General features: G+C 40.6%; 1 protein-coding gene across 5 annotated transcripts in view; it reads left to right on the top strand.

Annotated features, from left to right (window-relative positions):
* Nucleotides 1–12629, top strand: part of FGGY (FGGY carbohydrate kinase domain containing) — a 402080-nt gene that overhangs the window by 307435 nt on the left and 82016 nt on the right. For all 5 annotated transcript variants that reach the window (XM_070405226.1, XM_070405225.1, XM_070405229.1 and 2 more), the window contains exon 12: nt 5405–5479. In XM_070405226.1, the coding sequence (XP_070261327.1) occupies nt 5405–5479 (75 nt within the window). The remainder of the gene's footprint in view (nt 1–5404; nt 5480–12629) is intronic.

The following is a 12629-nucleotide window of genomic DNA, read 5'->3' on the forward strand; positions in this document are numbered from 1 at the left end:
CTCTTCTGCTTCTAAGAGCTCATATGATTACATTGAGCCCAACTGGGTGACCCAGGATAATCTCCATATTTAGGGTCAACAGGTTGATAACTGGTTCCATCTGCAAAGTCCCTTTACATCAGTGCCTAGGTTAGTGTTTGTCTGAGTGACCAGGATATGGCAAATCTTGCAGGGACATCCTTAGAATTCTGCCTATCACATTGTGTCCACACATTTATTTCCCAAGTCTGGGTGAGTTTCAGGCAATGCCAACTGTCAGCCTCAACTCCTAAGACTTACTGAAACCCATGCATGTTATTGGGGAGACCTGTCCCCGTTCTCTTCCAGGCTGCTGGTGACCTCAGCCCTGTTCTCAATCTCTGTCCTCCCTCCAGAAATTTTCTATAAATCTTTCTCTGATCCTCCTCATTTCCATGCTATTCGTCCATCAGCTCCACCTTCATTAATGACTAAACAAACAGAACATGTGTTCTGTTCCTTGGTATTCTGAAAAGCTTTCAACCAATTCCCCAGAGCCATAGATACCTCATCAAGTTCTGATGACCAATCTCAGCGCTACGAATCCTATTTCTTGTTTTCTATAATGTTTAGAGATCCCTTGAGAATCTATTTCTAATGCCTCCACTTTATTTTATAATCACTTCAATTCTTTAACAACTAAGAAGGAAAAACTTAGCTAGCTAAATTACTAATACATTTTTTAATGTAAACTATTTTAGGGCTGTGAAGCTATAATTCACAATGCCAAGTTTAGGGCAGTTGTTCCCATGCGTTACTGTATATCAAGACCTTGCTGAAAATGCAAATCGTTGGGCCCCTACCAAAGGTTCAATCAATCTGAAGTTGGATCTCAGGAAATCTACATTCAACTAGGATCCCAGGAAAGAGTTCAGTGTTGTGGCTAAGTGGAGGGGGAAGTCCACTGTCTTTCCTATTCACGTAGTGAATGGAAGTGTGTAGGTTCATAAGGACTAAGGCTTCTGCAGGGAGGTTTTGCAAGTGAGTCCCCCACTGTCTAATCTCTGGGCACTCATCAGAGACACACTGCTTCTCCATACTCCTGCATGTCCGTACCTCTAGCATTATAACCCTGATGTTGATGATCAGCATACACTTTGCCCTGCCTCTCCAGCCCTGTACAGCCACTAGTCTTCAGCAGCACTCATTAATACCCCGCTGGTGCCCATAGCATGTTGAAGGAGAGGCTTTATTGCTTTATTCCAGTTAATAAATGGGATAGAGCCCTTTGTGCATTCAAGAGAAAGGGAAAGGAAATGAACATTTTAAGTATCGCCTATGCACACATAGTTGGCACTACAAGTGTTGAGCTCTTGTAGACTCAGTACAGCTTGCTGAAAAAGTAAGGTACTTTGCAAATGATATGTAATATTCACATATATTATTGAGATATTATTCTTATTTTACAAATAAAAAACGTGAGGCTCAGAGAGGTTACAAAACACACTGCCATACAGCCAGTTAGGGGTTATGTCAAGATGTAATCCCAGGTGTCTTGCTGCAAAGTTTACCATCTTTCCACTCCCCTACACTTCTTTTCTAAGCTTAGAAATCCCCAGATGTACATAAGCATTTTATAACCATTATCTAAGATGTTGAAGTCATCACACGCAGTTTGCATCTCTTTGGCCACCATATACAGCTTTCACACACCTCTAAATAGTAATTATACATGTTTTCTCCTACAGTTCTCATTACACAATAGCCCAAATAAATAAAATGTGCTTACCATTGCAGCTCTCTCCTGGGGATTCCCCATACATTTTGCTGTTTCGCCCAGACATTCAAAATAGGCACATGCACATCTGTAAACATTTCTTCCACTTATGCATTCTTCCCACTTCCTCTTATTGCTGGAACCATTCAGCCTTCAGCCAGGGGTGTCAGCTCATCTCCCCTATCCCAGCTGTCTCACTGGTTACAAAGCTGCACCTCCCACGACATATTCCTGGCACTCCCAGGGCACTGCTGCCACCCTCCTACCAACAGCTCCCTTAGGGCCCTCTATGGTCTTCCAAGCGGTCCACATGGCAGGCATTCCTTAAAAAGTTCCATTGTGGGCTGTCATTTGACTTTTGCCAAGGCAGGTCTGAGGTTTCTGGTATTTGAGAGAATCAATGGACGTAAGCAGATGCCTTCTAGTGTCTCCACCTGCATGCATATCAGGTAAGATGTCACAGAAGCAGGGTTCCCCTCCCCAGTGCCCCCCACCATAGTAACTTGGCACTGTCAAGAGAAATATTTTTCAATGAGTCACATCGCAACTCCAGGGCCCCGATGCTAGTGGTGAGGGAATGTGGGAAATGGCTATGGGAGAAGTGTGCTGGCTGACTCCCTTTTGTACTGAGTATCTTCTTCCCAGGAGTAACTTTTTCTCCCTTGAAGGATAGGTATGTTTTATTTGTAGAAAAAAGAAATGCTGTGTCCCCCCATTATGTGTCCCCCTTTTGTCACAGCTCCTGTTGAGCTCAAGAGTTAAATGTAGTGCTCATTTCCATTGATTATCTCATTCTCAGTTTCCAAAGAAAATAAACTGTTTTCTCCTTTCTGCCCTATGAGTTCTGAGCTCTTGGAGACACTTGAAAATTAAAGAAGGGTCCATGACATTTTTTTGCTCCAATACCAGTACTTTTTAGAAGTCTTTATGAATATATTCTGGAGATTTAAAAAAAGCTAACTCTGGCAATATCATACTCCTCTCTGTGGGGTCTTACTAATTGGGAAAGATATCAGAACTATTTACATTATCATGTTATAAAGGGCGGTGGGATTCCTAATAAATGAATAGAATAGTGCATCTTATGTAGGAAATCAAACTTCCCCCCCAGCACCATTATAATTTACCCAAGTCTGGGTCAGGATTGACCTATAGGAGAATGTGGGTCTGCCAAGCAGATACGTACCCAGACACGCTGGTGAATTATGACTTGATTCACATCACACTGATGCCTGGGGAGAGGAAACCGGTCATCCTGGCCTGGCTCTGGAAGAGAGGCTTTCCTAGTAGATGAACAACAGAGACACTAATGAGGCCTGGCCAGTACAGAAGAGAGAGAGAGAGAGAGAGAGATACCATTAAGGACTAGTGACCTTTACCCAGGACCATGGTTTGTCATGGCGCTGGTTACTTATACAAGCTATTGGTGGTGGTGGGGGGCGGGGGGCGCGGGGGAGAATGACAGGCTGACATCCTGTTCACTCTGCTCCCTTTTAGAAATCACTCTCCCAGATGGCATGCCTTGTGTATTTAATTCATCTGAAGGGGGCACCATTTTTCTAATTTACACAAAGGTTCCTCACGTGCTACAGAGACCCTACATTCACTCCAATCTTAGGTAAACCACTCCTCCCATGAGGAATGGTAAGTATGGAGGTTGGGGGTGTTGAGGGCATGGAGTGAGCAACTATACATGATCTTCCAGTGTTCTGTCTTGGGACATGGAGCAAATGTCTTGTCCTCTCTGAATATATGAGGGGTCGAGGTAGTAAACATTTTCCTCTCCTAATTGCATAGTGACAGAAGGGTAGGATATTAGGAGAGAGTAGTATATGAAAGGAAGAGAGAGCACTGGATTGTCACAAATTCACACATTCAACAAGCATTAACCTAGCATCTACAGTGCTAGGCATTGGAAGTACTGTGGTGAATAACACAAGCAGTCTTTCAGAATACTTAGGTTTGGGTTTCTATTTTTCTATTCTCTGTGCTTTTAGGCAAATTATTTCCTCAGGAAGATTCTGAAATGAACTTCTATATTATCAGCATTGTTTATGTTCTCTCCTAGTTCAAACGTGCTTAATGTCTGCTTAGGTCTCTGGGGAGTTTCATGAGAGATGACCCTTCACAGAGTTCCTGGCTTGAGAGTTCCTCTCCCCAGAGTTCCTCTCTGGTCTCTCCTTCAAACCTTAATGCTCCTCTCGTTTAAAATCAAAGCCATTGTTTTCTCATCTAGCTGCCCAGTTACTTGCCAAGAATAACTACCAGCAGGGATCCCTGTATTGACAGACTGAGTTGAGTACTCAGAATAGCTGGAGCACAGGATGCTAAGTGAGGAAGGACAAGTTCAGGTGCCATAGTAGTGAGCAGGGGCAAGTCCGGGAAGACGCACATAAGATAGCGAAGACATTTCTGCTTCAAAACCAGGGTAAGAAGTAGAATGTTTAACAAGGAGTATCATGATGAAATTTATATTTGAGAATAATTATTAGCTCTGTGATAGAGAGATCTGTCCAGGGGCTAATTCAGCAAGCAGGAGGGACATAATGGTGGCCTGGTTTAAGGAAGTGAGAGACAGGATGAAGAAAAGGGAGGGATGCAAAAAATGGAGGGGGATCAAATATGCAAGACTTGGAGACTGGTTAAACATGGGAAGGCAGAGGAAAGTCAGGGAAGAGTGCTCCCTATTCTCTGGTTTCTGATTTGAGTAACAGAGCGGTGACTGTGCCCTGCCAACAGGCCAATACTGGCCCCTTACTTCCACGGTCGGGGGTGGAATCTGGAGAGATGAAGGGAAGGTGGACCACTCCACTCTTGTATTATAATGCAAGATGCATGTCATCACCTTGTTGAACTCTAGACCATGCCCCTGTAGGCTTTGAGTAAATGCATGTTACATGAATTAATTTTTGTAATGTGAAAATATAAAGTGAACTCTGGTATCAATGCCCACAAACTTCACACTAGGTTTGACGGAACCAGCAGTCTTAACCCTCTAAAAAGGTCCCAAGAGGACACCTCAATGAAGGGGAAATATGAAAGTGGGATGGTGAATGAGTCTCAAAGGCGTTCAAACCCAGCATCCTGTTCAGTTCTGGAATCTCTCAGAGACTGACACGTTCCATATAAGCATGTGGTTCCGATTGACTTTAATGGGATTCCCTTGAAAACCACAGATTCTAAATTATCCCCTAGTAGGTATAACATTTATAGGAGACATATTATTTTACCCTGGATATCCGTTGGATGCTGTTACACTGAATCCTGACAGTAGCAGAACTTGGAATAAGATCAACTTTTATGAGAATGACACTGCTACTTGTTATTGCTTTCTGTAAGCCAAAGATGTGTGTAATAAGATTTTTTTTTAAAGAAGAGGAAAGGAATTTTATTCCATGCTCAGAAATACCAAACACAATCTTCCTATAGTATTTGTTTTGTTTTTGTTTCATTCAAGGCAAGGCATTTCTGGAGAAAAAGGGATAGTTTTTCCCAGTCTGGAGATTAAACAATTTAGTAGTTATTTCACATTCAGCTCACAAAAAAGGGATTTGCATATGAACTTGTTTCAGCAAGAAAACACATCTGAATGTGTTTCGTGGGCATTAACTCTATCCATGGCAGCTCCTTTTGGCCATCATCTTCTTTTTTTTGTTTTCATCTCTGCAGGTCACCGGATTGAAACTATCTCAGGACCTCGATGATCTTGCCATTCTCTACCTGGCCACAGTTCAAGCCATTGCTGTAAGACACTTTAATGCAATTTTATTTCTTTTAATGTTATTGAGAAAATATAAGGAAGGGAAAATAATTTATAGTATTTATTGAAAAAAATTCTGCATATAAGTGGACCAGTGCAGTTCAAACCCATATTGTTCAAGGGTCAACTGTATTTCACTATACATATAAAAAACATACATTTTTTTAATCATTTATTTTTCAATTACAGTTGACATACAATATGGTATTATTTTCAGGTATGTACCCCAGTGATTAGACATTATATAACTTACTAAGTGATCATTCTGACAAATATCATACCCATGTGATGCCATACATAGCTATTACAATATTATTGACTATATTCTCTATGCTGTACTTTACATCCCTGTGACTATTCTGTAATTATCAATTTGTACTTCTTAATACTTTCACCTTTTTCACCTGTCCCTCCCCAGCCCCCCTTCCATTTGGCAACTGTCAAAATGTTCTCTGTATTTATGAGTCTGTTTCTGTTTTGCTTGTTTGTTTATTTTTTTTAGATTTAATTATTGATAGATACATATTTATTGCCATTTTATTGTTCATATTTTTTTATATTTTTCTTCTTCTTAAAGAAGACGCTTTAACATTTTATATAATACTGGATTAGTGATGAACTCCATTAGATTTTCTTGTCTGGGAATCTTTATATGTCCTTCAATCCTAAATGATAGCTTTTCTGAGTAGAGTAATCTTGATTGCAGGTCCTTGCTTTCATAACTTTGAATATTTCTTGTCAATCCCTTCTGGTCTGCAAAGTTTCTTTTGAGAAATCATCTGACAGACTTATGAGAGCTCCTTTGTAGGTAACTAACTGCTTTTCTCTCCTGCTTTTAAGATTCTCCCTTTGTCTTTAACATTTTAATTATGATGTGCCTTGGTGTGGGCCTCTTTGTGTTCATCTTGTTTGGGACTCTCTGTGCTCCCTCAACTTGGATGTCTATTTTCTTTACCAGGTTAATTTCTGTTATTGTTTTTTCAAATAGGTTTTCAATTTCTTGCTCTCTTCTACTTCTGGCACCCTTATGATGCAAATGTTGGTACACTTGAAATTGCTACACTTGAAGGTTCCTTATATCAACCTCATTTTTTAAAATTATTTTTTCCTTTTGGTATTCTCATTGAGTGTTTTTTGCTTCTTTGTATTCCAAATCCCTGATTTGATTCTTGGCTTCATCTATTCTACTATTGATTTTCTATAAATTATTATTTATTTCAGTTAGTGTTTCCTTAATTTCTGACTGGTTCTGTTATATAGTTTCCATATCCTTTTTGATGCTGTTGAAGTTCTCTCTAAGTTCATCTACTCATCCTCTAAGTTCATTGAGCATCAATGTTTTGAAGTCTGTATCTATTCTTCATTTTGTTTAGTCCTTTTTCTGAACTTTTGTTCTGTTCTTTCATTTGGGGCATGTTTCTTTGTCTCCTCATTTTGGAAGCTCACTGTGTTTGTTTCTATGTATTAGGTAGAGCTGCTTTGTCTCCTGGCTTGGCAGAGTGGCCTTGTGTAGTAGGTCCAGTGGTTCAACCTCCCCATTCAACTGAGCTGGGAATTCCAGGTGCACATTCCCCCTCCTGTGTGGACTGTGTACACCAAGCATGTCAAACTCAAAGGCTAACATGGGCCAAATAAACAAGGTTTAAGTTTATGTGGGCCACAAAAAAACAAAAGCTTCAATTTTCATAGAAACATAGGTTTATTTTGATAGAGACATGCTGAATACAAAGGGCTGAAAAATAAATGATTAATCATTAACATAAAATAATAGAAAATTTTAATAATTAATATTTTTCCTTCAACATTAACTTAACAGACACTGAATAACTGCACAAATTAATGAGCATAATGCAAATAAACCTATTTTTCTTGTTCTCCTAAAGTGAAATATTTCCTGTTGCGCACACCAAACAAGTCAGTCCAAGACTAATAACATGGCAATTGGCTGCTAAAATATTCACTGCTAGTATTAGTGGAGAGAAATGGTGTGCCTGTGTGTAAGGCGCATAAGGGAAATGAATGCAACACAATTATAGTAATCAGTCATTAGCAAACGTTGTAGTTCATTATTAATAGTTATATATAACAGAATATTATAAAAATTAAGTTATGAAATTTTTATTAAAATGTTTCTTACATATTGTTATATTGGCTGGGCTGCAAAAATATTCATTGTGGGACACATGCATCCCACGGGCCACAAGTTTGACATGCTTGGTATACACCCCCTGATGTAGTTGAGCCTTGATTGTTGTTGGCAAATCAGTCGGAGAGATTTACTCCCAGGTCTATAGCTGCAAGGACTGGCTGTGACCACCATAGAGGATCAGTTGTGCAAGGGCGCATCCCAGGGAGCAGAACTTACTTCAGCGGGGCTCTGGTGCCCACTGTGTCTTCCTTTTGAGTGTGTCACTTGTGGAGATAGTTGGGTGGTACTTCAATGTGGTCTGAAGCTTTCCACTGGGTATGCTAGCTCTGGGGTCTCCCAAGAGGTGCAGGCCAAGGTCAGCTACTGCCCATATTCTTCCCAGGGCCACCCACCACGAGCTTCAAAGCCATCTATAGATAGCTGCTATTTGTGCTGGGCTTGGATGTGCCCCAAAGAGGGCCAAGCTATAAACCAAGACGTGCTGCTACTAGTGCAGGGCCTGGACCACTCAGCGAGAGGTATGGGTCTCACTGAGGCCAGACGCTGCCTATTTGTAAGATTTTAGGAAAATATGGAGCATGAGCCAAGATAGGATGTTTATATGGAAAAACCACTGGAAACTGCTTGGGTGGGCCTGAAAGTTGGGTCAGGTGGATTCTCATGGAATCACCAGGGCAGAGCCAAAGGTATTAGCCAGGTTGATGGAGACTCAGATATGGCGTCCTCCTGCCAGCTCTGTGGTGGGAGGGCTCAGAAAAGGCACAATGACCTCTGCCAGCACTTCTGTCTGGGAGAATTCTGCCCCCCTCCCCCAGATGCTCGGATGCTCGGATGCTGTACACTGCAGTTCCTCCCATATGTCCCTGGTGCCATTTAAGCTGCTGCCTCAGCGCTAGAGCTCAGAGGAAGTGAGCCAGAGTTCCAGCCCTTTAAGAGGAATTGCCTGGGACTCCAGCAGCCTTTTGTCTCACTCAGCCTCAATCCCCACTGGTTTTTACAGCCTGAAGTTATTGGGGACTTCTCTTCCTGCCACTGGGACCCTGGGCTATGGGGCCTGGTGTGGGACTGGGACCTCTATAGCTGAGATATCCCTCCCTATTTTTATCCACCACAAGTGGGTATGGGTATGATGTGTATGGGAACCAGTCTGTTCCTCCTCTCCAACCCTCCTACCAGTCTGGATGTGGCTTCTTCTTTATATTCTTAATTGTAGGACTTTCATTCAGCTAGATTTCATGCGGTTCTGAATGATGGTTGCTGTGTAGTTCAGTTGTAATTTTGATGTGGTTATGAGAGTTTTAATGCCATTTTTTGAGAGACTTATGGTATCAGTAAACTTTAAACCACATGCATTGCAAGACACATCATATGCTTTTGTGACAGAGATTCTTAATTAAAAGGGAGCTTGCCAGAAAGAGAGACGGGTGTCTGTTCAGAAGGAAATCTTGATGAAGGTCTTCACGTGCTTTATTGATAACTTAAAATAACTGAAAGCTAAAAGGTGTTAAAGTCTTTCACCATCATATTTTTCATTTATCTAATTTGTCTCCTAAGTTCAATTGAATAGAAGCAAGCAGGTAGGTGCCATGTATGCTTGCATTAAGAAAAACTGGGATTAGCAATGTCCAAATTTATAAAACACATGATATTATTCATTTTGCAAAAAAAAATAATTATAGGATTTCTTTAAATAGTAAGCTTTCTTAGAAGACAGAAGTGTTTGGTTTTAGATAATTAGCTACTTACTGTAAATGAAAGTTTCAGATGGTTAGGAATGGAGAAAGGAAATAATTTAAACCTGAAGTGTTAGGCGCTCCTGAACTAAAGGTCAATAAAAAATGAAAACAAAATTACAAAAGCTCGAACATGATTGTCTAAGGAATCTCATTCTCTAGAGTGGACTTTGGATGGACCACAAAAGGCTTCTAACCCCTAAAATCATGCACAAAAGATTGCATGTGTACATGTTAGAAAGTGCATGTTGAGGTAGTGGCTCATGGCTTTCATGGTCTCAGAGCTGGTATGAAACCCAAATAACAGGTATTCCAGTGAACTTAGCCACTCTGGAGAAAAAATGGGCACCAACAGAAAGGAAAAATCAGTTCATTAAGTTCAGATTCAAAATTTCTTTTCAGAAACATACCTATTTAAACTAAGTGTTTGTTGTTGTTGTTGTTTGGTTTTTTGGTTTTGTTTTGGTTTTTTTCCTTTGGTTGTTAATGCTCTATGGGTATACTTCTATGCTATTCAATTATTCTGTTTCTCCATACCTCTTTCATAAGCTCATTGCTACATGCATTTTTTCCACATGTCCGCATCGCCTGCAAAGGTGCTTTCCTTATGTGCAGATGAGTCCAGGTAGGAGAATAGAACTTCCCACCCACTAACAGGACATGTGGTCTTTCATGCAACTACATAGGAGTATGGATCAACCAGCTTGATTAAACAGTCCTTTTTGTTTATAGACAAGTTTGAATTTATTTTTCTGAAATCACTATCTTATTGATTTAATGGCTTGGCCAGTTCAGTAAAATCAGTCAGCCTGCTTTATTCATGGGGATGTGGTCAAAAACAAACAATTCTCACATCCATCAAAATGGAAGAGTGACTAGTAAGATGAAAATGGAGAACAGAAGTGCACATCATTAGTAAAAACAATTATTTAGTGATCTGTTCTATAGTAATGATGACAATGATAATAAATAATATAGTTTGGGGGTATGATGTGCCAGACACAACTGTGCTAAATATTTTACAGACATTATCTGGCAACCTTGTGAGGTATGTATGATAATCCCTATTCCACAGATTAGAAACCTAAGCCTCAGTGAGGTTAATCAGTCAATTTCATTCAACTAGTAAGGGGCAGAGCTGAGATTTCTAAAATAAAACTAAATGGGTGATGTATTGAGGAACTTTTAGTTTCTGATTCCTCACTGTTACTGTATGGAAAGTCTTATAATAGAACAAATCACTTGCTGAAATGAATAACCGTAGAAAATCAGAGCTGTGTGATGCTCTGCATTGTTGCTAAGAGGCGGACATAAAGAACGAGGCCACACAGGGTGCACCACCACAGGGTCATAACAACTATTACCTCTCATTGACACCCACTCTCAGTTCCAGGCACGGAATAGAATGCCTTACCCATCTGTGGCTTTAGACAGTAACCTGTAAGCCAGTGAGATCGTCCTCATTTTGTAAACCACTTGCCAAGGTCAAAACAGCTAGTGTATGGCAGGGTCAGAATTTGAACCTCTGTCAGTCTCACTGCCACACATCAGCTCTTTGCCCTTCGCCATGCTGCGTTTGCTTTTGATCTATTTGTAAAAGCTGCATGGATAAAACAAGCTCCCAGGCATTCCCAAGAATAGTTTTGACTTAGCACATCTTAGAAAACATTGTTCATTTGTCCAGGATTGTCTCATATGGGTCCCCTGCCTGCTAAATTCTGCAGCAGAAGTCTAAGAATGTATGAACGAGGATAAACTTCATGCAGATGGTGTGTGTGTGGCGGAGAGGTGGGGGTGGGGGTGGGGGTGGGGGTGGGGGTGGGGTGGCGGAGCCACTACATTTTTCCAAATACCACACACTGGGAAAATCAATCTTGTATGCAATGGGCCGTACATGCATTAAAAGCTATATTTATTTTATCTGTTGACTTAATGACCTTTGTACTACCACGAAGGGGAGGCAATTTAAGACAGAGATTTCTCAATAGGACTTTATTATGGAGTCAGTTGAACTGTGAAGAGTTCAATCTGTTTTGCAAAAGTATCTGGGTGTGCTGGTCTTTTAGGCAAAAATGTGCATTTTAATTAAGCAATCTGATAACAGATATTTTCAAATAATGTTAAACTTGAAAATGAACATCGATCTCATTGGCTTTGAATAAGGCCCTAGCACCTATTGTTGATAAGTTAAAGTTAGGCGAATTGCTCTCTATAGTCATATCTGTGATTGGTATTTTATAGAAATAGAATGAAATTGAAGACATATTGTAAAGAAGTTAACTTGGGACCTTGCGAAACCCTCTTCCAAGTAAAATTCTCTCTTGATCACCCTTCATTGAAAGACCTGTCAAACACCCAGCTTATCCATAGCCTGTCCACCCATAGTTTTCTTTTCAGAATTGACCCTTCAAAAGTACTATTTGCATTTGAAGTCTCTCGATTTGCATTTGGTTCTGTACATTCCCAGTGGAATGGCCTAATTTTAATTTAAATTTCTCTGTGAAAACAGTTTTTCCAGAAAGGTGAGCACAGAATCATTTCAGCACAAAGCCCTTTGGCGAGCATCTGAGGCGGGTGGAGGGGTTCACAGAGTGGAGGCTGGGACAGGGAAAGGGAAGGCCCTGTAACTAACGCCAGTGAGTGGGAAATTTCGGCCAACAATGCCACACGAGGGAAAGACAGGCTGTCACAGCCCCTCTGGAGAGAGTGCCTCTTGTTCAGATCCTTTCTTTCCCTTTCCCAGGCACTGGGCTTTGTGTTACTCTCAACTCAAGCCCTCTGATCACATGAGCCCAAGTCCCCGGTTTAGAAATATCAATTTTGCATGTTATTTCCATGCACATTGGGAGGCAGCTCCCCTCCCTGCCCCTATACAGCCTCTATTGCCTTAAGCAAATTATATAACTCCTAAATGAGAATAGCAATATGTGGTGTTTGAATTTGTCATAGATTAGAGACGCCATTTAAGTGCATAGCAGAGAGCTAATAATGAGAGAGGTTTTCATGTCTAAACACTCCCCATGCACTCAACACTGACACTCTTCTAGGCACACTGTCTATAGCAGCAACCTTGGAGGGCAGGGCTTACTGTATTTCATGAAGCCTAAGAATGAAATTTAATTTTTTTTGTGTTAATTCAGAAAATCCATAGAATTTTTGGGTGAACCTTGTATGATATTATTCCCATTTTAAAAATGAGAATTGAGTCTTAGGAAGGTTAGGTACAGGTTTGATTCAAGAAATAGGCAAAAT

Source organism: Myotis yumanensis, unplaced genomic scaffold, assembly GCF_028538775.1.
Source record: "Myotis yumanensis isolate MYYU_CA2020_CCGP unplaced genomic scaffold, mMyoYum1.0.hap1 SCAF_2, whole genome shotgun sequence".
NCBI lineage: Eukaryota > Metazoa > Chordata > Mammalia > Chiroptera > Vespertilionidae > Myotis > Myotis yumanensis.